The 27,358-nt window shown below is 46.5% G+C and overlaps 1 protein-coding gene across 4 annotated transcripts in view; it reads left to right on the top strand.

The window, feature by feature from the left end:
- SNX29 (sorting nexin 29) overlaps positions 1-27,358 on the top strand; it is a 579,583-nt gene that overhangs the window by 290,436 nt on the left and 261,789 nt on the right. For all 4 annotated transcript variants that reach the window (XR_006267027.1, XM_043455630.1, XM_043455631.1 and 1 more), the window contains one exon: positions 3,230-3,336. Coding sequence is in view for 3 of the 4 variants with exons in the window: in XM_043455630.1 (XP_043311565.1) it covers positions 3,230-3,336 (107 nt within the window). In the remaining variant the exon portion in view is untranslated. The remainder of the gene's footprint in view (positions 1-3,229; positions 3,337-27,358) is intronic.

The raw sequence follows: 27,358 nt of genomic DNA, 5'->3' as shown, positions 1-27,358 counted from the left end.
AAGCCCACTTGGTCATGGTGTATGATTTTTTTAATATGTTGTTGGATTCTGTTTGCTAGAATTTTGTTAAGGATTTTTGCATCTATGTTCATCAGTGATATTGGCCTGTAGTTTTCCTGCTAAGGGGAAGGTTCATAGCATTACAGGCTTACATCAAGAAACAAGAAAAAAACCAAATAAATAACCTAACTCTACACCTAAAGCAATTAGAGAACGAAGAAATGAAGAACCCCAGGGTTAGCAGAAGGAAAGAAATCTTAAAAATCAGGGCAGAAATAAATGCAAAAGAAACTAAAGAGACCATAGCAAAAATCAACAAAGCTAAAAGCTGGTTTTTTGAAAAAATAAACAAAATTGACAAGCCATTAGCAAGACTCAGTAAGAAACAAAGAGAGAAGAACCAAATTAACAAAATTAGAAATGAAAATGGAGAGATCACAACAGACAACACTGAAATACAAAGGATCATCAGAGAATACTACCAGCAGCTCTATGCCAATAAAATGGACAACTTGGATGAAATGGACAAATTCTTAGAAAAGTATAACTTTCCAAAACTGAACCAGGAAGAAATAGAAGATCTTAACAGACCCATCACAAGCAAGGAAATCGAAACTGTCATCAAAAATCTTCCAGCAAACAAAAGCCCAGGACCAGATGGCTTCACAGCTGAATTCTACCAAAAATTTAGAGAAGAGCTAACACCTGTCTTACTCAAACTCTTCCAGAAAATTGCAGATGAAGGTAAGCTTCCAAACTCATTCTATGAGGCCACCATCACCCTAATTCCAAAACCAGTATTGTTCTTTATAGCAATGGACTTTACTTCCATCACCAGTCACATCCACAGCTGGGCGTTGTTTTTGCTTTGGCTCTGTCTCTTCATTCTTTCTGGAGTTATTTCTCCCTCTTCTCCAGTAGCATATCTGGCACCTGTCGACCCGGGGAGTTCATCTTTCAGTGTCGTATCTTTTTGTCTTTTCATACTGTTCATGGGGTTCTTAAGGCAATAATACTGAAGTGGTTTGCCATCCCCTTCTCCAGTAGACCGTGTTTTGTCAGAACTCTCCACCGTGACCCGTCCATCTTGGGCGGCCTTACACAGCATGGCTCATAGATTCATTGAGTTAGATGAGGCTGTGATCCATGTGATCAGTTTGATTAGTTTTCAGTGACTGTGGTTTTCATTCTGTCTGCCCTCTGATGGATAAGAGTAAGAGGCTTATGGAAGCTTCCTGATGGGAAATCCCTTACGGTTTTATTCCAGCATGTTCTGGGTGGTCACTCAGATGCCCGGACGAGCTGTAGCCTGATGGAGGCTCCATGAGGGGCTGAAGGCGGAGCCTCTGAGCAGTTCAGGCCCAGAAGCCACTCCCACTTTGCTTAGTCTTTCCCAGTGTTGACTTCTGCCTGAGTGCCTGGCCAGCATCCATGCCTCCCATGTCCCAGTGGCCGGAGGACTAGGCGTAGCTTCCTGTTTTGCTTCGTTGCCGTCTTATCACACTTGATTGCAACATCCAGGGGTCTCATCTCAGGACACACAGGCCTCTGCATCCCTGATGCTTGTTTTCAGACCCGGCACGAGTCTGCAGTCTTAAATCACACCACTGGATCTTCTCAACTGCTCATGTGGGCATTTTTCCTACTCTTGTTCTCCTACTTAACTTGGAATTATCTGGCTCTTTTCCAGGTTTTATCTACTTCTGTCATATTTTATCAGTTTTTATTGTAAAAGCAGTTTCTATGGGCATCTACTGTGCAGATTTTTTTATTGAAGTGTAGTTTATTTACAATGTTGTGTTAGCTTCAAGGATATAGCAGAGTAATTCAGTTGTACATATTTATCTTTCTTTTCAGATTTTTTTCCATTACAGGTAATTTTAAGATAGTGAGTGTAGCTCCTTGTATTATACAGTAGGCCCTTGTTGTTTTTATATTCAGTCATATATATATGTAAATCCCAAACTCCTGATATACCCACCACTGAACTACCACCTTTGGTAATCATAAGTTTTTTTTCTTTGTCAATCTATTTTTGTTTTGCTAAGAAGTTCATGTGCCTCAGTTTTTTAGATTCCACATATAAACGATACCCTATGACATTTGTCTTTCTCTGTGTGACTTACTGTACTTAGTATGACAGTCTCTAGGTCTGTATGTCTTGCTGCAAATGGCATTATTTCATTCCTTTATATGGCTGAATAGTATTTCATTTGTATATGTACCCCATCTTCTTTACCATTCATCTGCCAATGGACATTTAGTTTGCTTCCATGTCCTGGCTGTTGTAAATCATGCTGCTGTCAATTCGGATGCATGTATCCTTTCAAATTAAGTTTCCTCTGGGTAGATGCCCAGAATCTAGAATTGCAGGATCCTATGGTAACTCCATTTTTAGCTCATACAGCTTAATATTGAAAAAACAACCCAATCAAAAATGAGCTGAAGACCTAAACAGATAGTTCTCCAAAGAAGACATACAGATGGTCAACAGGCACATGAAAAGAAGCTCAATATCACTAATTATTATAGAAATGCAAATCAGAACAGTCAAAATGGCCATCAGTAAGTCTACCAATAGCGAATGCTGAAGATGTTGTTGGAAAATGGGAGCCCTCCTACACCACTGGCGGGAGTATAAATTGCTGCAGTCATTGTGGAGAACAGTGTGAAGGTTTCTTACAGTACTGTGCTAATTCTTGTGCTGATCTGAGAGCCAGTATCTCATGGAGATGTCTTTGCATTGTCATTGTGCACTGGCTTTGGACTTTTTCCAGAAGCTTCCTTGATTCTAAATGCTACCTGAGCAGCCCTACTGCCATTTCACTTCATGGTGTAGGCAGGTACTATCTCCCTGAAAAACTTTTTTGTTGAAGAAAAAGAAAATTAACCAACATAGAAGATGCACATGTAGGCTCTTGTATCTTGCCAAAGCATCATCTGTTTTCCCTGAAATGGAAAGTAGTGACAAGATCGTTCCCTAGACTTCTGTGCATCTATCTCGAGGACAGTTATTCCATTTTTAAATACAGCTTATCATTCACTTTATTGTACTTGTGTGAAAATGATGCAATGTGGAAGTAGTTAGTAACTGTAATTTTTTTTTCTTCTTTAGCAAGAGCTTTCTTTCCAGAGAAGCCATTTGGAAAAGAAGAAAAAAAAAATTTTTTTTAATTGAGGGACTTATGGTTGATTAAGTTACTTATGGAATTCTTTCTTTTCCTAAAAGTTGTCCCAAATCTTTGGAATGTTGATGGAGAAGTTACAGTCCCTGAGCAGAAACCCGGAGAAGTCGCCGAGGAACTTGCAAGCTCCTATGAAAGAAAGCTCATCGAGGTAAGGCTGATGGCGTCAATGTGTATCCCCGATGTTGGTTGCTTAGAGGACTTTTCAGATACGGGCCCAGCATGTTAGACAGATGTTAGCAAAACAACCAGTGGACACTTCCCCACCACCTCCCTCACCAACAGACAACATAAAATGGTTGTAATTGATACAGAAACCTAAGATGTGGTTCTTTGAAAGATATCATTTAATGAGAAACCTGTGGTAAGAGAGAAAACATATATCATGTGAAGAATAATAAAACAGTTGGATTTGGAGAATATTTAAAACAGAGAATATCATATACAACTTTGTGCTGAGAAATGGGATAATACGGATGCAGTGGACTGCTAGAATCACATGATGCGGTTAGTTTCTGGGCTGTCTCTGGCCAGTCTCTCTGACTCTGGGACCTTCCTAGTGGCGTGCGCATCACTTAGCCAAGGAGGATTCCAGTGGAACGCATTCTGGAAGGTTGGTGGGACTTGTGGGCTGGTGTCTCCTCTTTCCTTTGGACCTTTCCCAAATTCTTCCGGTTGGTGGTAGCTTGTTAGTTCCGTGTTCCTTCCCAGGACCTCCTGCTTAAGATAACTCATGCAGGTGAGTTACTATGGGGCCTGGCCAGGGTGGGTGGTTCTGGTCAGTGGTTCCCCTAACACCTGGAGGATCTCTGCCACCACCACGGCCATCCGTGGACCCTTATTCTGTGGGGTCATGAGACCAGAGTTGGCTGGTGGCGGAAAGCCCAGGTGGAGAGAGGAGCAAGACCCTTACCCTCAGGAACTGGCGGACTCTGAGTCTCTGGGTGGCAGAGGCTCTCTTCCATCTCTGTATTCTCACTGGCCATTTGTTGCCAAGTGGTGACTTTAGCTAAACAGTCCTTGAAAGAAAGTATTTGCAATTCTCCTGGGACAGGGATGTCTCTGGTTGCTGAGTGAATGAAGAGCCACTGAGCTATGAAGGGTGAAGGGTTCTGGCCAGAGGGAAACGGGTCGGGAGCTTCTGTCCCTTCAGGGAAACCAGGACAAGTTGTCCACTTGTAAGGACGTCGTCAGACCTGCCAAGCATAGAGGCCAGCGCTCTTGTCCCTGTATTCCTTTGGACTCTGGGCCTGGGGCGGCAATCTAGGGGGCTGACATGCTCATCGGAAGCTTGAGCTTGAAAAAGGGGGTCAGGAGGAAGTAACTGCCTGACCGACTGAGGAAGCACCACGGTCCGTTCATGGGCTGACTGCTCAGTTGGTTGGCTGGTTGATTCGGTGTTCATTGGGTGCCCTGTCCCCACCCGCTGTGACTGTGAGAGGGTCTCACCACCTCACTGTGTTCCAGCACTGACGGGCGGGAAAGATCTAGGTGTCTGATGTGAAGTTGGTGTCCCACCTCCTGACATCGTTGCTCTTGTTGCCTGCGAGAGAGCTCGGTGTTGAACTCCTACATCAGAGGGAATGGCAGTCGGGGTGGAAGGTTTATCGTGCCAGCCTTAAACCTTCTCCATGTCTTTGTTACCCCTGGGAGAAGAGGAGTCAGTGAGCTCAGTGAGTGGTGGAGTTGGAGTTAGAGATGGTCCTCCTGTGGCATTCACTACCCTGCACTGATTTTTCATTGCTTTTGTTTGCCAAGTGAGGTCCTGTCAGCCATCTTTCATTTGTGAATAAGCCTTCGAGCTGCATTTTGTCACGACTTTTGCCAAACCCTCTCTGTTGGCCCTAATCAAGCCCATTCTTTGTGATGCTCGTCTGTCATTTTATTAATGGGTCGGTTTTTACCAAGAAGGAGTTGTAAACACACGTTGGAGTGGAGTAATGAAAGGATGTGGGGGAAGAGTCCACGTGCTGCTCTTTGCATTTCAAAAGGGCAAAAGAAGTAAAAACATTTCGTTTGAAGTAATGTGACTATTTAAAACACCCCAACAATTGAATGACTCTCCTCTGATTCATCCCAATGAAATGGGAGTTCCCGAACCTTCTTTCTTTAAGTGTCTTTCAAAGCATGAAAACCATTCCGCCCACCTGCACACAGTTGGACCGAAAGCTCAGAACCCAGAGCAACACCATACATAGTGGCTGGTGAGACTCAGGGGCCCCGGGCTGGAGGAGTGTGCAAGGATGGTTCCTGACCCCCTGTGATGGTCAGCTTTTGAAAACAGGATGGAAGAGAGTCCTGGCAGGTGTAGGTTAATCTGGCAGGAAAGAATACTAATATCAAACGTCATGTAAGAGCCACGGTAATCCTGGCAGCCTGCTGGCAGCTCTCACTTTGAATTCTGCTGGCTGTGCTGTGACATCACGTCTGTGAACCCTCGCGGTCCTCAGCCAAGTTCCTTGAGGAAGCTGCTGTCCACTCGTGAGATTTTGAGACGTGAAGTAGCTTATCTGGAGTTCCTCCGCTGATAAGAAGCAGGGCTGAGTTCGAATCCCTCAGGCCGTCTAGCCCCAGGGCCCAGGCCCATCTTCCTGCCGTGTACTGGAAGGCCGGGCTCCCTGAGGAAGAGTCTTTGAAGAGAACTAGGCAGTGGTCCCAGAGAGCCAGGCATGGAGGGAGATGAGGGGTTCCCCAGCGGTAGCTGACAGATGTGTGGCCGATCAGCGATTTTGAACCTGCTGGAGGGGGCCTCGCTCACACCCTCACTTACCACATGAGGAAGAAACTCGTTCTATCTGCTCTGGTACCAGCCTGCTTCTGAAGCGACTTGTGGGAGAATGCCAGGCTGGGAGCTCCTCTGGCGACCTGTGGCTGTTGACTTTTTCAGGGTATGTTCATCGCCCAGTTCAGCTCCAGCACACAGTAGGAGCTTTATAAGTATTGAATGGGACGACAGCCAATCAAGTGGGTTCAGCTACTCAGGGTCATGTTCAAAGAGTGATAGATGGACCTCCCTCACCGCTCAGGTTGAGAGAGGGAGTTGTGCAGGGCATGCCTTCCACTCAGAGCATCCTGGTGGAGGGGATTCCATATCTAATAAGAGGAATCAGGGCTCTTTGGAGGAGGCACATGTTTTTCTGACGGTCAGTTTTAGGGGGAGTTTTAGCTTGGAGAGTCTGGAGGGGACTTTGAGTGACAGATGGGCGGTACCCACTCATCCAGCACATATTTACCGAGTGTCCAGCCTTCAGCTCCCTGTTCTCCACCTTCAGCGGCTTCCCTTCCCCCGGGAGCAGTAGAATTGATGACTCTAGAAAGTGAGCCAACAGAGAGGTGAGTCTGAAGCAGAGATGTTCTTCAAATGGCTTCTTCTTCCCTAGACTGAGTTTTTCTCCATTTTTGATTGCAAAGTCATTGATGTTTCATCCGTGGGTAGCATCTGAATAGCCAAGGCTCATCAGTAGGTTACACAGATGAACAAGACACAGTATCTGCCTCTGGGGAAGCTCCCGGTCTGGGTGGGGGTGAGGAAGACACGTCCATTATGATCGTTAAGAATCAGGTTTGAAGGGCCAGAGGTGCAGGCATAGAGTGGCACCTGCCTCATGGGCTCCTTGAGCTTTGTCTTCAGCAGTTTTGCAGTTTGGGTATCTAATCGGAGCTTCTCAAGTGTTCTTCCCCTTTTCTTTGGGACTGTCAGTGACGATGCTCAGAAATTTCTTTTGTCCGCTTCCCATCCCTCCTGAAGATCTCGGCATCAGAGGAAATGGATTTGTTCTCACCAAGGGCATTGAGGATGAAAGATACTGGACATGTCCAAGATAGATCTGCTCTAAGACTCTTCTTTAACACTTTCAAATACAGTTCTCTTGATTTGGACTCATTTCCCACTTTTTCCCTAGCAGTGGCCATCAAGAAAAATGGAGAATATTGGTGGCATTCAGATTTTGGACCCACATCGCCTCCTATAGCTTGGTGGCTTGGAGAGCACAGGTGTCCTGCATCAGACTGAGTTCAGCTTGGCCCCCTCACCACCGTGTACCCCTGAGCAGGTCACCTGAGCTCTCTGAACCTCAGTGTTGCTGTCAGTAAACTTGGGAAGGTAATACCTACTGGTAGGGTTGCTTTGAGGATTAAATGTAAAGAATCTGCTTCAGTGCCTGGAGTGGACAGGAGGTTCCCTTGTGCTTGCTTTCTCCCTTCTACACCGATGTTCTTTGGAGGAATGGTGGCCCCACCATGTCTTGCCATCCCAGTTGGGGGGTAAACCCTGCCCTCCTTAGGCCCGGGGGCAGGCCTGTGAGCTGAGCCACGGCAGTTGGGGCTTTAGCTGCCGAATTGACCAAGAATGGCAAGAATGCTTGAGAGGCCATTTATTCAACAGCCAAGTCCTGACGACTCTGTTTGTTCCTGTGTGAACTGGCCAGAGCTCTTCTGGCTTCATTTCCTTCTCTGGGCCAAGTTCTCCCAACTTCCTGACTGTTCATAGTAATTCCTTTGTTGCTCAGGTTAGAATCTGTCTCTGTTAGTTACCTCCAAAGTACCTTAGCTCGGGTACCTTAGAGGGGGTACCGACCTCTGAGATCTCATGCCTGATGATCTGAGGTGGAGTGGATGTAACAATAATAGAAATAAAGTGCACAGTAAATGTAATGCACTTGAATCATCCCCAAACCATCGTCACCCCCCGATCCCCGGTCTGTAGAAAAATTATCTTCCATGAAAGCGGTCTCTGGTGCCAGAAAGGTTGGGGACCGCTGCCTTAGTTGACATGAAGCTTCGTAAGTGTCTGTGATGCGCAGATACCTTTCCCTTTCCTGTCTGTCTGTCCGTCCAGGCTCCTTTGTTCTGCCTTCTCCACGCTGTCCTAAGTCTTGCTCACCGCCCCCGCTCCCCCGCTGTCTGCCTGCCTGTGTGCTGTGTACGATGCTGCCAGTCCGTCCTCAGCAAACAGATCTTTACTTCCTCCTGTGTGGAAGGACTCAGCTAGCTGTTGATTGATTTTTCAAATTATAGGATACTTATCATTTACTGTGTGAATGTAGTTAGTCCCTGAATTTTTGCTCATGGGTGAAATAAATGTGTATTAGTGGCATTTGTTCTCATTATAAAGGCAGAGTTACTATTAATGGAGAAGTAAGCTTAAGCATCAAGCTGGTAAAAAATACATTCATAATCACATGCTGTGGATAACTGTGAATGTAATCATCATTTTAATAAAACGGAAGAGTTCCTGAAGCAGCCAGGGCCTTGGGAGGAGTTATACCAGCAGCGCTGGCTTCATATATCAGCACCAATGGGTTTCAACACTCTTGATGGATCTGAGAGTCATTTTTATACAAACAAAAACAGACTTTTAAATAAAAGCCTGGGTTCTGTGTAAGGGTTCAGAATACCAAACTCTGAACTGAGATCTCCATTAAACTGTTACTCAAAATGAAGCATTTGATGTGGGTTTGTTTTTATGTTTTAATATTCCATGTTGCTGGGTGGATTGAGACTGTGCTCTCACTTCCTAAGGGGAAGAAAGATTGCTTACCCTTCAAAACTGGGTATTGAAGTGCAATTGTTATGTGTGAATGAAGACTGGTGAGGAATCCTCCTTTCTGGAGGGCTAGGGATAATTCCCAATAAAGTGTGAATGACTAACAAGGCCAAATCTCCAAGGAGTTCTCAAAATCTTTTTATTTTAGAAAGGTACCAAAATGGAAGAGTTTCATCAGCTTCCAAACACCCATAATTTGGCTTTGACAGTTGGTGTAATAACTTCTGGCCAGTCTTGCTTCATCTGTCTCTCGTCCTACTCTCCAGTTTCTTGTGGTATTTTGAGTTTTCATATCTTTCCACTCCTAAGTATTTCAAGCTGTATCTATAAAAGATGTGCTCAGCCGCGTGCTTAGTCATGTCTGACTCTTTGCAATCCAATGGACTGTAGCCTGCCAGGCTCCTCTGTCCATGGGATTCTCCAGGCAAGAATACTGGAGTGGGTTGCCATTTCCCTCTCCAGGGGATCTTCCCAACCCAGGGATTGAACCCGGGTCTCCTGCATTGCAGGCAGATTTTTTTACCATCTGAGGCACCAGGAAAGCCCTAATGTGCTAGAGTAGCTCACAGAACTCAGACATTTTACCCACTAGATACCTGGTTTATTGTAGAATAATGTAAATTAGGAACAGCCGGATGGAAGAGACACATAGGACAAGATGTGGGGAAAGACACAAAGGACAAGACACATAGGACAAGACACATAGGGAAAGATGCTGCCCTGTGGGGCAGCACACAGGGCATCCATGCCCTCTCCAGCCACTTTGCTCTCCCCAGACCCATGTGTTCACCAGCCTGGAGGCTTTCAGAACCCTGTCCTGTCCATTAAAAACCGAAGCTTCATTACAGAGCAGGAGTGATGAAATCATTGACCACAGATGGTTGACTCAACCTCCGGCCCCTCTCCCCTCCCTGGAGGCCAGGAGGTAGGACAGGAAGTTCTAACCCTCTAATCAGGGGGTTGGTTCTTCTGGCTCCCAGCCCCCATCATTAGGTGATTCTCAAAGTCACCTCATTGATGTAACAAAAGACGCCTTTCTAAGGCGTTCTAAGTGTTCTTTCTAAGTGTTCATTTTCAACACTTAAGAAATTCTAAGGGTTTTAGGAACTGAGAACTGTGGCCAAGACCAAATGTATATTTCTTATGTGTGTTCAGTCATGAAGTTGTATCCAACTCTTTGCAACCCCACGGACTGCAGCACACCAGGCTTCCCTGTCCTTCACTATTTCCCAAAGTTAGTTCAAATTCATGTCCCTTGAGTCGGTGATGCTATCTAAAGGTCTCATCCTCTGCCGCCTACTTCTCCTCCTATTTCTTATGACCAACAGTATTGCAGGGCCTCTGGCTTTCTGTTCGCCTTCTTCACTTTGCTGAGGAAGGAACCGTAGCACCTGATGCATGGGAGACGGCTAAGCCCAGGTCTTCCTCCCTTTGCTTGGCTTTCTGCGTTAATTCCAGTTAGTATCAGCCACAGCCCTGTCCCCAGCACCGCTGCGCTGCCCCTTGGGAATGGAGCAGCTGGGAGGGAAGGAGGCGTGTTTCCAGGCTTCCCTGTGCACGTGTGAGCTAGCTCCACGATAAAAGTCACAGGCAGTCTCTTTCTTCAAACTACTCATTTTGTGTATTTTTTAAATAATATTCTATCTTTTAAAATTGAAGTATGGTTCATTTGCAATATCTTGTTAGTTTTAGGTGTACAGCATAGCGATTCAGTTATACATACAGGTATGTATGTATAGTGAAAGTGACGTTGCTCAGTCGTGTCCGACTCTTTGGGACCCCATGGGCTGTAGCCTACCAGGCTCCTCCATCCATGGGATTTTCCAGGCAAGAGTACTGGAGTGGGTTGTCATTTCCTTCTCCAGAGGATCTTCCCGACCCAGGGATCGAACCCGGGTCTCCCGCATTGTAGGGCAGACGCTTTACCATCTAAGCCACCAGGGAAGAATATGTATGTGTATGTGTGTATGAATGCATGCATAAATATGTATGTATATGTACATGTATATATTCTTTCTTCTTCAGTTTCTCTTCCCTTATTTAAAATATATTTTTATTATGGAAACTTCGAATGTAAGAATCGACAGAAGAATATAATGAGCCTTCAGGTACCCGTCGCCCAGCTGCATTGGTGGCCAAGTCACAGACAGTCTGGCTCTGTCCATGACTCCCCTGCCTTCCCCAGCTGCTCTTCGATACACTGAGGCTCATCCAAGCCACGATGTTGTTTTCCTCTCAAAGTATTTGGGAAATTGTCTCTAATAAAGCCTAGGGGACCTTCTGCTTTTTAAAAGAAAAAAAATCCTATCATATCACTCCCAAAAATCAGCAGTAATTTCTTAACATTATCAAATATCTGGTGAATGTTCACATTTTCACTTCATAAGCAAACACTTGGATAGGGTTCCAAATGGGGTCTATCCACACATTGTGATCTGTTAGTAGACCGCTTCAGCCTCTTTGAATCTGCAGATTTCCCAACTGTTTTCTCTCTCCTCTCCCTGGTTTTTTTAAAATTGATTTTATTTATTTTTATTTTACTTTGGCTGCCGCGGGTCTTTGTTGTGATGCGTAGTTGCAGCGCAAGGGCTCAGTTGCCCTGCGGCTTCTTGGTCTTAGTTCCCCGACCAAGGAGCCAACCCGCACCCCCTGCTCTAGAAGGCAGATTCTCAACCACTGGACCACCAGGGAAGTCCCCTCTCCATTTACTCTTTAGTTGAAGTTTATTGGTGGAAGAAATTAGATTGTTGGTCCTGGAGAATTCCCCCCCGCCCCCCAGTGTTTTGTGAGGGTGTTATGTGCTTCATACTCTGTGACCTCTCTTAGGCTCTTGGTGACGTTTTCTTAGAGAAAAGCAAGCCCTGACATCCGCGACAATGATGGTAAGAGCGGTCAGCCTAAGTTGAGGGCTTGTTCTCTTTTTCGGCCCTGTGCTCACTATGTCACGTTGGACTGTCTGATCTAATGTCTGCTGCATCTTTTGTTGTTGTTGTTCAGTCACTAAGTGGTGTCCGACTCTTTGTGATCCTTTGGATCGCAGCACGCCAGGCCTCCCTGTCCTTCACCCTCTCCTGGAGTTTGCTCAAACTCGTGTCCGTTGAGTCGGTGATGCCATCCAACCCATCTGTCATCCTCTGTCGCCCCCTTCTCCTCCTGCCCTCAACCTTTCCCAGCATCAGGATCTTTTCTAATGAGTTGGCCCTTTGCATCAGGTGGCCACAGTGTTAGAGCTTCAGCTTCAGTCCTTCCAGTGAATATTCAGGGTTGATTTCCTTTAGTATTGACTGCTTGGATCTCCTTGCAGTCCAAGGGAGTCTCAAAAGTCTTCTCCAACACCACAGATCGAATATGTCAATTCTTCAACGCTCAGCCTTCTTTATGGTCCAACTTTCACATCTGTACATGACTACTGAAAAACTAGAGCTGCGCCTTTACAGATGAGGGAACTGAGGCGTGGAGATGACAAGCCACCTGCCCGCGGTCACCGGGCTTCACATATTGAATGAGGTTATGGCCTTGACTATCTGATTCGAGTTAGTGTTCTTCGCATCGTGTTAGCTAGAAGCAGGAACCAGACCTTCCTAGCTGGCTGGTTCAACTTTTCACTCTGAGGGGGATGATGGCGATGAAAGCGTTGCCCAGCGTGCTAGCTCTGAGCTTGTCAAGCCTGAGGGACTTAATGAAGGGATGAGGAGGGATAATAGGAAGAAACTGTGGCTGATTTAGTCTGCTGAAAGCCCAAGCACTGGCTTAGATGGCTTCTTCTGATGCCTCTCTTGCTTGTCGTGTGTCCCCAGCTGTTGCTGTGCTCAGGCGACCCTCCCAGGGTAGCAGAGGGGAGGGTTCCCCTTGGGGCAGCGTGCCCTTCTCACCGAGTGGGACCTCTCTCTTTCTTGCAGGTCCCCGGCCCTTTATCACCCAGTGCCGCTGGCCAGGGGTGTGGAGCGGGGACAGCCAGGCTCCTGCGTGGATGCGCCCACATCCCAGCCTCGTTAGCTCGCGCATGTCCCTGCCCATCTCCTGGCCCCTCTCGTGGATCTTTGGGCATCTCTTCTCCATCTCGTGGTGTGGCCCCTGCCCTCCATGGATGATGCTACCGCAGGCCCTGCTTTCGCTCTGTGTCTCCACCCTGGGATTTCTCTTTGGCTCCGTTCCTGCTACAGCCTCGTTTATGGTGGCGTCTCTGGAGCCTGCAGCACTTGAGATGGAACAGATGAAGCTCCTTAGAGAGACACTTGGAAAATGATCTGCTACTCCTTTTTGGGCAAGGGATAAAAATACTTGTAATTATGGTGGCTGGTTTTCAGCTTTTCAGACCCGCACTATCTTGGGTCTGTTTTATATTTGCTTTCCTTCTTGAGGTGGGAAGTGGCTTCATGAAGCTGTCTCCTGGGGAGGAGTTGTGTGGTCTGGGTGGAGGGTGCAGGAAGCACTGTGTTGTCAGCGTTGGGCTCCGTGGGGAGGAAGGGGCAGGGCTGTCCCACGTGGACCCACCCACCAGGAGCATCTAGGGGGTGTCCTCAACAGTGGGGAGCCATGGAAACTGGCGGTGCGGGGATCAGGGCAGGCAGATGCTGAGTTGGGGGGAGGGGGGTGGTGAGTTTAATGCACGTGGAGGGAATAAGGAAAAACTACCCCAGGGCTATCCCCCGGCTTAAAATTCCAGCGGCTCCTCTTTGCCCTTTGAGTTGTTTAAATGTAGTCCCCGCCCCCTTTTTAAAACTTTTTATTTTGTATTGGACTATAGTTGATTGACAATGTTGTGATAGTTTCGGGTGGACAGCAAAGGGACTCAGCCATACACATACATGTATCCATTTCCCCTCAAACTCCCCTCCCATCCAGGCTGCCACATAACTTTGGGCAGAGTTTCCTCTGCTAATACAGCAGGGCTTTGTTGGTTTATATAGTTGAAATATAGCAGAGTATACATGTTGATCCCAAACTCCCTGACCATCTTTGCCCCTGGGTAAAGGTAAGTTCGTTCTCTGTCAGAAACATCTCTTTCATAAGTTCATTTGTATCATTTCTTTTTAGACTCCACATATAGGGGATGCCATCTGATATTTCTCCTCCTCTGTCTGACTTAACTTCACTCAGTATAACAATCTCTAGGCCCATCCAGCTTGCAGTATATGGCATTCTTTCTTTCTTTTTAATGGCTGAGTAGTATTCCATTCTATGTATGTTTATATATGTATACATGTGTACGTACATGCCGCATCTCCTTTATCCATTCCACTGTCAATGGACACTTAGATTGCCTTCATTTCTTGGCCATTGTAAACAGTGCTGCAGTGAACATTGGTGTAGCCCCTTTTCGTATGTTACCGTGAGATGCTGTGTGCCATGGCTCTTGCCTTTCTTTTTGCCCATATTTCTCAGCTCACCATGAGCTGGTGTCAGGGTCCAGAAGCACGTAGTCTCACTCATCTTTGGACCTTTCCACCTGTTGATTTCTTACCTGGAACCCTGTTCTTTCTCCTTATTCCCTCCCCTTCCCATTTTCCTGGACTGACTTCTGAGCTTCCAGAACTCATCTGGAGAAACATTCCCCAGCCACCCTCTGCACTCCCGAAGGCCGAGTTGTTATCCCTAGGTGTCTTATTTCTCAACCCTCTTCCACCCCACCCCACCACCCTGCCCCACGTCCCCACTCCTCGTCCTGACTGTGCCGTGGTGTGTGTTTGCTGCCTTGTCTGTCCTTGTTCCCCTCATTCCTGCCCCCACCTCTCACTGTGCTGTGGGTTCCGCCATGGCAGCTCCTGCATCATTCTGTTCACTCTTGTGGGCCCGGCGTCTCCTGTGATCCCTGGCACCCGGCTGGGGCTGATAGAATTTCAGAGTCTTTTGGCTGCAGGTGACAGGCAGCATGGCTGATCCCGTGGTGGCAGAGACTGTGCTGGGTGTTTATCAAGCTTGTCTCACTTCTCTCTCCCTGGATGAGCAGGGCTGGTGCATTTCCCAGTCTCCCTTAGGTTAGACTGGGGCCCTGGGACTTGTTCTGGCCAGTGGGCTGTAAGTAGAAGTGATGAGTGCCCTCCAAGGCTGAAGCGGAGAAAGCTGGTATGAATTCCCTTTGTTCTCGTTGTCCTTGCCGTGATGGCTCTGGGAGCCACATGCTCCCTGTGGCGTAGCTATGGGGTGATGCTCACCTGGATCCCCGTCATCGCTTGGAAGGGATTGGTCCCTCGTGCTGCCAGGCCTGCTGCAGGCTTCGGGAGAGCAGGAAAAGACCATATCTGTGCAGCTGCTAAAATATGAGGGTTTGCTTGTTACTACAGCAGAGCATAGCCTACCCTGATTCTGCCTGGAAGGAGAATTTCTTAATTGAAGGGAGAGTTTGGCTTTAGGTGTGGCTGAATCTTGGCATGTGAGCTCCGTTACCAGGCTCCTGTCTCTGTCTGTCTCTCTGTCTCTTCCTTACCTCTACCATGTCTGGGTTGATAGCATTTTGGTGGGTTTATCCCTCCTGGTCACAGCTGGCCGTTATAACCCCTGGGCAGATAGTTCTTCCAGGTTCACGTTTCAGGGGAAAAAGAAAGAGTCTCTATCTTGATTCCTGGGGAAAGCCTTGAGTTCCTTGCGATAGAGCCAGCTTAGCTTCCCTCTCCCTCTTCAGCCAACGGCAGGATACCTCTCATGTGCCAAGGCCCAGGGAAGAGCCCAGTTCAGACATGAGAGTGAAGGCTGGGGTGTGGAGTGGATCCCCAGTCAACACTGAGACTGTTGCTAGACAGGAAATACGTGCCATAGGGGCAGGTGACCAAGATCTGCTTCAGTGCTCAGTGAACATTTAAATGTGTGCATGAACGAATGAATGAATGAGTGCCAGATTAGTGGATACATTGATGACTCACCCTCTCTCTTGCTCAAGGGGGCTTGCAACGTGGCAGAGGAGTCAGCATCTTAAAGGAGTAGTCAATAGTAGCAAGTGATCAGGAAGTCAAAAGAAGTCACACAGGAAAGGAGGGAATTCATCAGAACTGGTCATGGAGGGCCATGGCTCAGGGTGTCTCAGAGACAGTATCATGGGACCGTTCATTTCTTAGTTGGGTTCTGAAGGTAGAAACGGAATTTGCCAGAAAGATAAGGAAGGGCAGGGCAACCTGAGTTGCAGGCACAGCTTGAGCAAAGGCTTGACCAAGTTCTCAGGAGGCGATTAATTCTTATAGAAGGGAGTGAGACGGAGGCAGGCCTCTTCAGGTTTTCTTTTTATCAGCACTCTCCATTTATCATTCCTCTTAGAGTCTTCTCCTCTTCAGGTGCTACGATTAATGTTTATTTTTCTGCACTCTGTACAGTGGGACAGCTTTATCTTTCCTTCGCCTTCTCCTGCCCGTCTGGTCCTCCCTGACACCAGGACACGTGGACTGCCACACATCCCATCCCCTCTCTGCCCTCAGCCTCTGGATAGAAATTCCTTTCTAAGGCCCAACCAGTCATCTCTGACCTTCTCAAGAAGGTATAGTTTTGTGGGTCAAGCCGGTGGTGCTGAGAGACTTGTTTCTCTGCATTTGGGTCCTCAGGGACGTACCTGAAGGCTTCCAGCTTGAAGATTTGTTTTAATAGCAGTTCTGCTTGGGTGTGATTGGGACACATCCTGTAGAAAGCATTGCCTGAGGGTGTCCTTCATTTTAGAAGTGGCACTTCTCCAGACCTGGGACTTTGCCTCCAAATAGCTTGATGCTCTTGCTTGTTTTATTTAAAGGATCTAACTTTCCATCACCTGTCTGTCCTCTTGCACCTAAAGGCCAGTGCATATAGCACAGTGGCTCAGGTGATAGGCTTGCAAAAGCCAAGGTTCGACCAACTCTGTCCAAGCTTGTATGTGAACATTGCTCCTACCATCTATCTGAACAACTTTCTTACGTGGAATAAGTCAGTTATGCCCAAAGTGCTTCACTCACCTGGAAGTGAATGAATGATTACTAAGTACAAAATAATTCAGTTGATACCATTTAATAAGTGCCTGTGTGTATGTGTTCAGATGCCAAGTCATATCCAACTCTTTGCAACCCAATGGACCATAGCACACCAGGCTTCCCTGTCCGTCACCATCTCCCAGAGTCTGCTGAAATTCGTGTCTGTTGAATTGGTGATGCCGTCCAACCATGTCATCCTCTGTCATCCCCTTCTCCTCCTGCCTTCAATCTCTCCCAGCATCAGGGTCTTTCTCAGTGAGTCAGATGTTCACATCTAGTGCCTACTATGTGTCAAAAGCTAGACAGGGGCATCACATGCATCCTCGCAAATACTTTTACCAAGAGGTCAGAAACTAGGCTCAGAAAGGGTGAATCGAATATCCTAAGTGACACAGCAGAGACGTGGTAGAATAGTTTTTTTTTCAGTTGAGGTTTAGTTACAGTGTAGCTTATAAATACATATTTTGTTTGTTTGCTTTATATTAGGTTATTACAAGATATTGAGTTTGGTTCCCTGTCCTCTAGAGCAGTCCCTTGTTGTCTTCCTATTTTATATATACTAATATGTATATGTTGATCCCAAACGTCTGATTTCTCTCTCCCCACCACCTGCTCCTCTTCCTCAGTGGCTCAGATGGTAAAGAATTTGCCTGCAATGTAAGAGACCCAGGTTCCATCCCTGAGTTGGGAAGATCCCCTGGAGAAGGGAATGGCTACCCACTCCAGTATTCTTGCCTGGAGAATCCCATGGACAGAGTAGCTTGGTGGGGCTACAGTTCACGGGGTTGCAAAAAGTCAGACACGACTGAGTGACTACGACTTTTACTTCACTTTCACCACCCCCTGCAGAATTGGTTTTGTTTTTTTTTTTTTTTTTGAGCCCGTTCCGATGGCAGCAGGGGCTGAGATCATGCCTCATCCCCATTCAGCCGGTGCCTTCATTTACAGAGGTGTTACTGTGAGAAGTGACGGCGCTCCATGGAGGTTAAGCCCATAGTTTCTATTTCCAGACACATTTTATGATGGTCTTCTAGTGGAATACTCTTCCAAAGCTTGAAATAGACTCAAAGTTGGACTCGAAGCCACTTTGGGGTTTTGACGCTTCTCCCGGCTCCTGGCGGTAGAAATTAATCAGATGAATTATGTAGCCCAGCTAATAACTTGCCTTGATCCAATGACTGTGTAGAAAGAATGAGTTGAACGGTTTTTATTTAATCCACTTTGGGGACACATTTGAGCGGATTGAAAAATCAAAAGCACAAAGAATCCTTTGTGTCAATTAATGGTGAGCCATTCTGTTCTTGGGGGCAGGTGTCTTTCTCAGTGATGGTTCAGATCCTTTTCAAGCTGCTTGGCTTAACGTCTGTTCTGTGCTTGTACAAGCCAGGCATTTTTCTGAGCACTTTATCTCACTTGATCCTAAGTGGTCTTACTCTTATCTGTTTTTTAGAGGAGAAAGGTGAGGCATGGGGAGGTGGCTAATGTTTCAGGTCACATAGGTAACTGGTGGGAGAGCTGGGGGTGAAATTCCAGGCCCAAAGCTCATAACTGCTCCCTGTTGAAAAGCACCTTAAATCTGAACTGAAAGAGCTGGTGGAGGTGGTTTATCTCAACGCTGGCCAGAGTGTGAGGGTCCCAGTGTTGGCCCTAGCTGTGTTACACGGCCCTGTTACCCAGCCTCTGGGACTTGTCCTCATCTGTAGCCTGGGATTGTTGATTCTGATGTTTACAGATCAGTCAAGGAATCATTTACACTGCTTCCTACTGGGGGAGCACAGTGACACTCCTGATGAGCAACCCGTGCTCCCTAGGGCCGAGATGGGCTAGTAAGGGCACGCAGGGAGCGGGGGTGAGTCATTTTGGTTTCTGAGGACAAGCCCCTTCCACTCAAGGTCGGGGAAGTCCGTGGTCATCACTCCTATGCCATCTGTAGGAACCTGGGCAGCCGTGGCCTCCTCCTGCCATGGTGACCGCAGAAAGCGTGGTCTCTGATGACTGGGTGTGCTTTCTTGCCCCGATCCTCTTCTAGGAAGTGAGTCCACACTTCCTGTCTGGGCCAGCCCAGGTCCTTCCACAGCCTGTCTCCCCAGGCTGGCTCCTCGCCTCCCTCTGGCTTGCTGTCACAGGGCTGAAGACAGCTTCTTCCACCACTGGAGCCGCTCTGGACCATGCTGGGACTAGACCCCTGCTCCCAGTGCCGTCAGAGTCCCAGGGAGAAGATGTCTTTGCATCCTCCCCTTCCTGGTTCTCTGTGCTGCCTGTCCTGGGATTGACCTGACCAGGATGAGGAGCAGTGGGATCTTCGGTCCTCTTTAGGGAGCCCCACACCCCACCACAGGGCAGTGTAGTCTGCCTCCTGCCTCCCTTGGAATTTACTGGCATGCTTTCTGGTTTTTGTGGGGTTTTGTTTTAGCCATGCCGAAAAGGGAGGGATCATAGTTCCCCAGCCAGGAGTTGAATCCACCCCTCTACCCCCGCAAGGAGATCAAACCAGTCAATCCTAAAGGAAATCAATCCTGAATGTTCATTAGAAAGATTGAAACTGAAGCTCCACTACTTTGGCCACCTGATGAGAAGAGCTGACTCATTGGATAAGACCCTGATGCTGGGAAGGATTGAAGGCAAGAGGAGAAGAGGGCAACAGAGGATGAGATGGTTGGATGGCATCACTGACTCCATGGACATGAATTTGAGTAAACTTCAGGAGATGGTGAAGGACAGGGAAGCCTGGTCTGCTGCAGTCCAGTGATGGAATAACATCAGCCCCCACAGTGGAAGCACAGAGTCTTAACCACCAGACCGCCAGGGAAGTCCAGCTGTGACACTCAGGACAGTCCTCACTCATCCTGTCTGGAGGGGCTGCCAGAGCCCCTAGCCCTTCCTCCCCCTCCTCCCCATCTCAGAACTTAGGCTGGCCAAGTTGCCAACAGCTCTCTGCGTTTTGTCTATCAGAAGGCAACTCTGTCTCACAGCATCCTTCGTGGCTAATTTTTTTCCCCATCAGCATCCTGCTTTTTCTGCCACTTCCTTTGACGCAGGTATGTTTTAACTCCGTACCCAGCGAAACACAGACCTGAGTACACCCTGCCTTCTCGACGTGACTCACAGGCTCCATTTCCGTACCGAAAATCCAGCCTCGCCAGGGCAGGCTGTCAGCCTCCTTTACACAGTGACAGGTACTTTGTAAAAGTTTCTTTCCCCTTCACAGAACCTTTAAAATACCCCGATCCAACTTCTCTGGGTCATGCAGACAGCTCTGTGGCATGCTCAGGGCAAAGAATATGACTTTTTTAGCAAAGGAGATCGAAATTGGGTTCTCTTGGTTCTTTTTCCCCCCACGCCCTCCAGGTGGTTTTAAAAAAAAGATCCATTTTTAACAGTGTAAAGAGAGAGAAGGGAGGCCAGTCTTCCAAAAACTTGGAAATTCTTTTTTCCTACAAAGACCAACTTCTGTGCCCCAGCTCTTTCATTTCCAGGTGCCTGAGATGAATGTTTCTGAAAACGAATCTTTTAAATTCCGTAATTCTCCTCTAAATGAAATGTGTAACAACCCAATTCCTACCATGTAGAAATTATTTTCCTTTTGTGAAGAAAACTGGATTTAAATGCCAAAAATATTGCCTTTTTTGTCTTCTTGAAAAATCTTTTTTGCTTTGGTAGTTAAAAGCTTTTAAAATTAATGGAAAATTCCCCAGCCCTTTGCTGCAACTCAGGAGGAGAGCAAGATATCGGTTTCTCTGTAAATAACATAACAACCACCTTCCTGGTGTTTGAGGTTTGAGGTGCTTTGATGGTGTGTACTTTAAAGCAAAAGTGGTGGTCAATTTGGATGAAAAGTGATGAAATCAAGTGGATTAAATTGGCCATCAGTTAAAGTGCCATTTTGCATTTGAAACTTTGTGTCAACAGCTTTTATATATCTAGGGAAAGAAAAGTAAATTTCCGGCTTTTTTTTTTTTTTTTTGACACATCAGAATTATAACTTGCTTTTCTGGTATAAGCACTTCACAGTTTCTCCATCATGGATTACCAAATGTACTTTTTCTCCCCCCCAATCAAATGATATGTGTTTTAGGCATTGTAGACCACATAGTCTCTGCTGTAGCTACTCACTCCTTCTATTGTCGTGTGCAAGCAGCCTCAGACAATACACAATATGTAAACAAATGGATGTGGCTGTATTCCAGTAAAACTTTATTTATCGAATCAGGCAATGGGCCAGATTTGGCCAGCAGGTGAGAATGTGCCAGCCCCTGATCTCGAAGATTCTCCCACTCGATGATGACGATGGTGTGACGAGGGAATCACCGTGCTCTCAGCGTCAGCCCCCGTTCTCAATGCCTGTCCTGGGCCAGGCGGAATGCATGTTTATTACTGGTAACACTTGAACAACCGGTTGGTATGAGTATTGCTACTCTGTTGTTTATTGTTCAGTTGCTAAATCATGTCCAACTCTTTGCAGTCACATGGACTGCAGCATGCCAGGTTTCCATTTCCTTCACTATCTCCTGGAGTTTGCTGAAACTCACGTCCACTGAGTCGGTGATGCCTTCCAACCATCTCATCCTCTGCCACCCTCTTCTCCTCCTGCCCTCAGTCTTTCCCAGCATCAGGTTGTTGTCAGTTGTGTTATTTGCTCTTCTGTCGTTTTGGAAGCTTTCTGTTACTCAGTGCCTTTTACAAAGCACAGTGGACTATCTTGGCGTCACATCTGAGGGTGAATATGTTTTGAAATCTCACCATGTTCCCAAAGCTTTCCTCATTCAAGAGGGTCCATTCTGGGTTCTTTAGGAGAGTGTGTGTGTGCGTGCTAAGTCACTTCTGTCGGGTCCGACTCTTTGTGACCCTATGGACTGTAGCCCGCCAGGCTCCCCTGTCCATGGGATTCTCCAGGCAAGAATACTGGAGTGGGTTTCCATGCCCTTCTCCAGGTCTTCCTGACTCAGGGATTGAACCTGCTTCTCTTATGTCTCCTGCATTGGCAGGCAGGTTCTTTACCACTAGCGCCACCTGGAAAATCCCCTTAAGGAGAGTGGCCATTGCAAATCAAGGTAATTTGATTAGTCACAGTCTTGTATCACCAGGAATAAAAGTAGCATAGGATCATGGAAAAAATTATAGATAAGTAAAACTTAAAAAAAATTCACTTGCAATTCATCCCAGAGATGATCACTGTTGACACTTTAGGATCTGTTAGGACAACATTCTGTTTCCATAATAGACATATAAATATAGATGTTATCTGTCACATTGCTTGTTTTTGACTGGAATGTATAGAGTTTTTCAAACCTGGCATCATACTCTCTGCTGAGTTTTATAACTTTCATCATTGAAGTCAAATTTCTATTGCAGAGGCGTTGTCAGTGGTGGGAGGTTTAGTAGCACCATTTATAGCGCACAATGTGACCTGCTAATGGATGGTCAGATTTCAACGCAACAGCCTTTGAAAGCACACGGACAGCCTTTGAAAGGGTACAAACCTGTCCTTGGTCAGTAGCCTGTGTGTCTTCCCTCTGGGTTTGTATGAGTGAGTACAAAGTCACATGTTGTTCCGTCCAAAAGACTCCAGAAGCTCATTTTGTAAAAAGTGATGTTCACAAACACCTGCCTGAAGGTCAGATGGTCTGTCCCCTTGAGACCTCTGACCTTGAGTGAAGCCAGTTAATGGCAGGAGCACAGGCAGCGTTCATCGTCTTCCTGCTTAGAGAATTGTTCCTTTGCTGTTTACCGTGGGACTGTCAGTCTGTGTTGAAGGCTGCAGCCCCGCAGCCCACAAGCAGCATCCAGCCCATGGGTATATTTTCTTTGCACATTTAGAGTTGATGCAGTTTTTATTAATAATTGCCAGTGTTCTCTTTTTAAAAATTTGCCTGCACTGAGTCTTGATCATGGAGTGAGGGCTTGCCCAGTTGTGTTGCCCAGATTCTGCAGTTGTGCTGGGCGGGCTTAGTGGCCCCACGGCATATGGGATATTAGTTCCCCGACCAGGAATCGAACTTGAATCTCCTGAGTTGGAAGGCAAATTCTTCACCACTGGACCACCAGGGAAGTCCCCAAATGCTCTTTCTAACTTGAATTATTTTGGCCAGTGTTAAAATCCAGGTTTGAGCTGCACCCTAGTGAAACCTTGGCCACACACACTCACCAGGAGGGACACAGACAGCCGTGCCCATGGCGTTGCTCATAATGACAGAGCCCTCTGCAACTCGGACATCCATCAACAAGAGAGGAGATCTTTAAAAGGTGTGGCATAGAGATCAACACAGCTGTGATACTGGACGAGCCTCAGCTGTGCATATCAGTATGGACGGGCCTCAGGAATATTAGGTGGCAAATAACAGCACATTTATTTAAAGATATAAAATCCTTTCATGGTGTCTCAGTCAGTAAAGAATCCGCCTGCAATGCACGAGACCTGGATTCGATCCCTGGGTCGGGAAGATCCCCTGGAGTAGAAAGTGGCAACCCACTCCAGTATTCTTGCCTGGGAAATCCCATGGACAGAGGAGCCTGGTGGCCTATAGTCCATGGGGTCGCAGAGTCGGACGTGACGAGCATACACAGAAAACCAAAGGGATGACAGATATAGAAGTCAGTGCAGTGCTCACAGGGGAGAGGTTCTTAAAAGTACCGGATATTTCTGTATCTTAAGTGATACAGTCAGTTAGTGGGTGCACAGGTGTTTGTTTTGTTAACTGTTACTTATTTCCTCTATGTATGTATGCTATTTCTTTCTTTTTATGCTTGAACTATTTCATAAATTACAAAATTGAATTGTCTGGAGCCACTGGGCCCATATTCACACACAGCAGCTGTCAGATTGTTGTGGAAACTCGGCCTCTGTTCACTGGTGCCGAATAGAAATGCAGAGAGAGAGTTTTGGGTGAAATAGCACAACAGTAGCTTTTATTGCTTTGCCAGGCAAAGGGGGCCACAATGCCCTGAAGACCGTGTGACCCACCCTGGAGAATGGAGTTTTATAGTGTTCGAGGGGCAGGGTGTGATAAGCTCATGGACAGTTCTTGGATTGGTTGGCATCAGGATGAAGTTTCAAGCATCATCAACCTTCTAGTTTCCACCAGCCTAGGGTCTGTGTTCTTGTGGTCAGCAGTTTTCCTTTGGAGGGAGCCTGCTTCCTGTAAAAGCAACTCAGGAGTGTGTGTCAGGCCTTTATGTTTCAGGAAACCGGGAGTTCCTTGGTTCTGCTATGTGGCAGAAATAACAGTCTAAATTGTTACCAGTTCCCTAGCCCCAAAGCTAGTCTTTGTTTCGACATCTTCACTTCCCAGTCGTTAACTCTGGGGTCTGCATCATTTTGCTTCAAAAGACAAGGACACAGTGGTTTGTTCACGGTTTCAAGGTGGAGCCGAGTTCCCACTGCCTGCTTTAGAGGCTCTGCACGAACTTTCCTGCTTGTTAGAGTCCCTAACCACCTACTCCTCCCTGGTGTTCCCGTGGCTCAGCCTATCTCGTGTGTTCAGTGGTGGTTGAGTTTTTGTCCTCCACCCTTGGGGTTTCAGGAGATGCAGCCTGCTGAAAATCATTGCAGTGTTTTCTACAAGCACGTAGGTAGGAATATTGGTGACCGCTTACAACACATTGTGCGTAATGTGAGAAATTTCTCTCACTTAGAATGTGAGTAATTTCTATGTGGGAGAAATTTCTCAGAGTTAAGAGTCCCAGGAATGATTCTCTTGACTATGCAGTTAAGTCTAATGGGTGTTGCAAATACTGTCACTGATCATGTTTTCTTCTTTGCCTCGGCTGCTAGGAAGCTCAGAGGCAAATGTGGGCTCATCTGGATGGAGCCATTGACAGTGGAGACATTGTAATGTGTGTTTTCTGTTTAACCTTGCTGTTGGCTTCACCTGTTCTCTTGCCTCTCCTCCCTCCTTTATTTCCTCACTTAATTATAAAATACTGTTCTTTTAGACACCTGTTTGTAAATGGCCATATTATTTTTGGAAAAGAGCTTGTAAACAGTTCTCATTTACCTAGGATGATGGCAGAATACGGGTTTGTGAGAGCATTCTGGAACTCTGAGCTTTATCCAGAGTACTTTATTCACAAAGCTGCCTTGATCATCTTTTTCAGTCTTGTGGGTTACTAATTTTCCAAGAATGAGAATATAATTAAAATACACTTAACGCTGAAATGCAACTGAACATAATTTGATCTTCGATAATTTAGAAGGCAGTTAAGGAGCTTGCCTTGCCTCAAGGCCATAATTACGAGCATCAGTTATATAATGTGACACTATAAAAAAAAAAAAGCTGGTTATTTCAGCTTTCTGATTATTTGAAATCTGTAGGAACTAGAATTTAGGGTCGATGCTTGCAGTGTATATAGTGGTCTTTGAATTCCCCTCCCATGAATAGTTCATACGTGATTTCATGGCTGATGAGTGCCAGAAAAGGGCAAGCATATAGTAGGAAGAGTTTGGTTCTCCAAACATTCAAAACTATTAGTAGTTCCTGCCATGTGCTGAGTGCTGGAGAAGTCTTTGCTGTTTCTGGCTCGATGCAAAAAATTCAAGAATAATTAGGTTATTTATTTATTTTTTTAAAGTGTTAAATGCTTTAGCAGCACAGTTTGGTACTCTTACCTGAGCATGAAGGGGGTAATGAAGGGAGTCACTGTTCCAGGAAGTAGTTCTTCTACTGAGAAGCTGAGTGGAAGTGGATTGGGGCTTGGAAAGATCTCAGGAGGCCCAGAACAGCCTGGTTTGTTTAAGGGGCTTAGCTGTTTTCTCCATCTTTCTCCTCTTGGTGATAGGGGAGGAGTGGTATTGACTGAGAATATATTGATGAAGGATGTGATGCTGGTGGGGGTGTTTTTTGGTGGAGGAGGAGGTAGAGGTAGAGTCCTTACTGATAGAGTGGGTGATGGCGCTTGAGGTGTCATTGATGGAGATGTGGTGGAAGTGTTACTGATGGAAATGGTGATGGAGATGTTACTGATGGAGTAGGTGGTGGGAGATGGGGTGCTGCTTTCAGCATTTATTGAACATTTCTGTGCCGGGCACAATGCTCTACATGCTTTACACTTACTGTCTCATTCAGTCCTCACGGCAGCCCTCTGAGGGAAGGTATTTTTTGTACTTTCCATCTTCTAGATGAGGAAGCCAAGGTACAAGGAGGTTAAATACATTCTTCAAGAGATAAGGCAGCTGTGTGGAGCCCCACCATATCACAGCCTGAGGCAATCGGACAAATCAGTATTACTCATCTCGTCTTTATGAAAAATTGTGCTGTTCTTTTCATTATAGATTTTTTTGCATTCATCTTGAGTTTTCTGAATGTTGCACAAAAACATGACTTAATGGACTTCCCTGGTGGCCCGGTGGGTAAGACTGTGCTTCCAGTGCAAGGGCATGAGTTCAGTCGCTGTCGGGGAAGATCTCGCATGCTAATAAGCATCGAAAAACAAAGCCAGACAAACAAACAAAAACATGACTTATCTTTATGCCTGATTTTTTTTGGTGCCCTCTTAAATTTTGCACTGGGCTCCTAGTCACCCCAGGCCCACCCTGAAAAGCAGATGGCGCTTGATCATGGTCCTATACAGGCTCTGAAAACCTCAGACACTGCAGTGACAGTTTCCGAATTTCACATTTCTGGACTTTGGAGACGAAAAGACAGTGTTTCCACTAGAATGTGGTCTAATTTCTTGCCTTTTCTGTTGGTATGTGGCCAGGCAGAGGAGCTGGGTTTCCCAGGTGGCACTGGGAAGAACCAGTAAAGAATCCACCTGCCAGTTCGAGGGATGTCAGAGACTTGGTTTCAACCCCTGGGTCAGGAAGATCCGTTGGAGGAGGGCATGGCAACCCACTCCGGTATTCTTGCCTGGAGAATCCCCAGGGACAGAGGAGCCTTGAGGGCTATAGTTCACAGACTCGCAAAGAGTCGGACACGACTGAGCAACTGAACACACATACATGAGGCAGAGTGGCTACAAGCTGTAACCTGTCAAGACTTATAACAAGCCTTTAAATGTATCTTGAGATTTGTTGAAACGGCAGAATCTTTGGCTGGAGAATTAGAATATTACAGAGCTTTTGACATCTTCGTCCTGTTCTGGCTGAGGCTAGCGTGCGTGTAAATGTCTTTGGGTGCACGTTCCGCCGCCTTTACAACCACAATCCCTCCAGTTGAAATTGAAGGGAACCTGCATTTGGCGCAGATGGTGGAGCTCCCGAGGCAGCGGCCTGGCCTTCAGAGGTCACGGCGGGATGTTCCACTCTGTTTCCCCAGCACTTTGGAGATGCTTCAAGAGTTATTGGAGATGTGACAGCAAAGGACAGGCTTGTCTGCCAAGCTGTCCTGTCAAGCTGACCAGGAGCCCCTGCGTCCAGAGGAGGCAGAGTGTTGGTCTTAGTGGGAGTGGTGAGAATCGCTGCTCTTCTAAACTTTGTCTTGAGACCAAGAACATTGGGGAACTTTCCTGGAGGTCCAGTGGTTAAGACTCAGCACTTCCAGTGCAGGGGGCACAGGTTCGATCTCTGGTTAGGAAATTAAGATGCCACATGCCTTGTCACCCAGCCAAAAATAAATAAATGATTTAAAACTAACTAACTAAATAAATAAGTTAAATAGAAAACCAGGACCTAGAAAAAAAAACCTAGGAAAAATACAATAAAAAAGAAAAAAAGACTGAGAACGTTGGGATCATGGGGACGTGGCCCCCAAGCCCCTCTGTATCCC

This window comes from Cervus canadensis, chromosome 32, assembly GCF_019320065.1.
Source record: "Cervus canadensis isolate Bull #8, Minnesota chromosome 32, ASM1932006v1, whole genome shotgun sequence".
NCBI lineage: Eukaryota > Metazoa > Chordata > Mammalia > Artiodactyla > Cervidae > Cervus > Cervus canadensis.
This window is presented reverse-complemented; position numbering and strand designations above follow the sequence as displayed.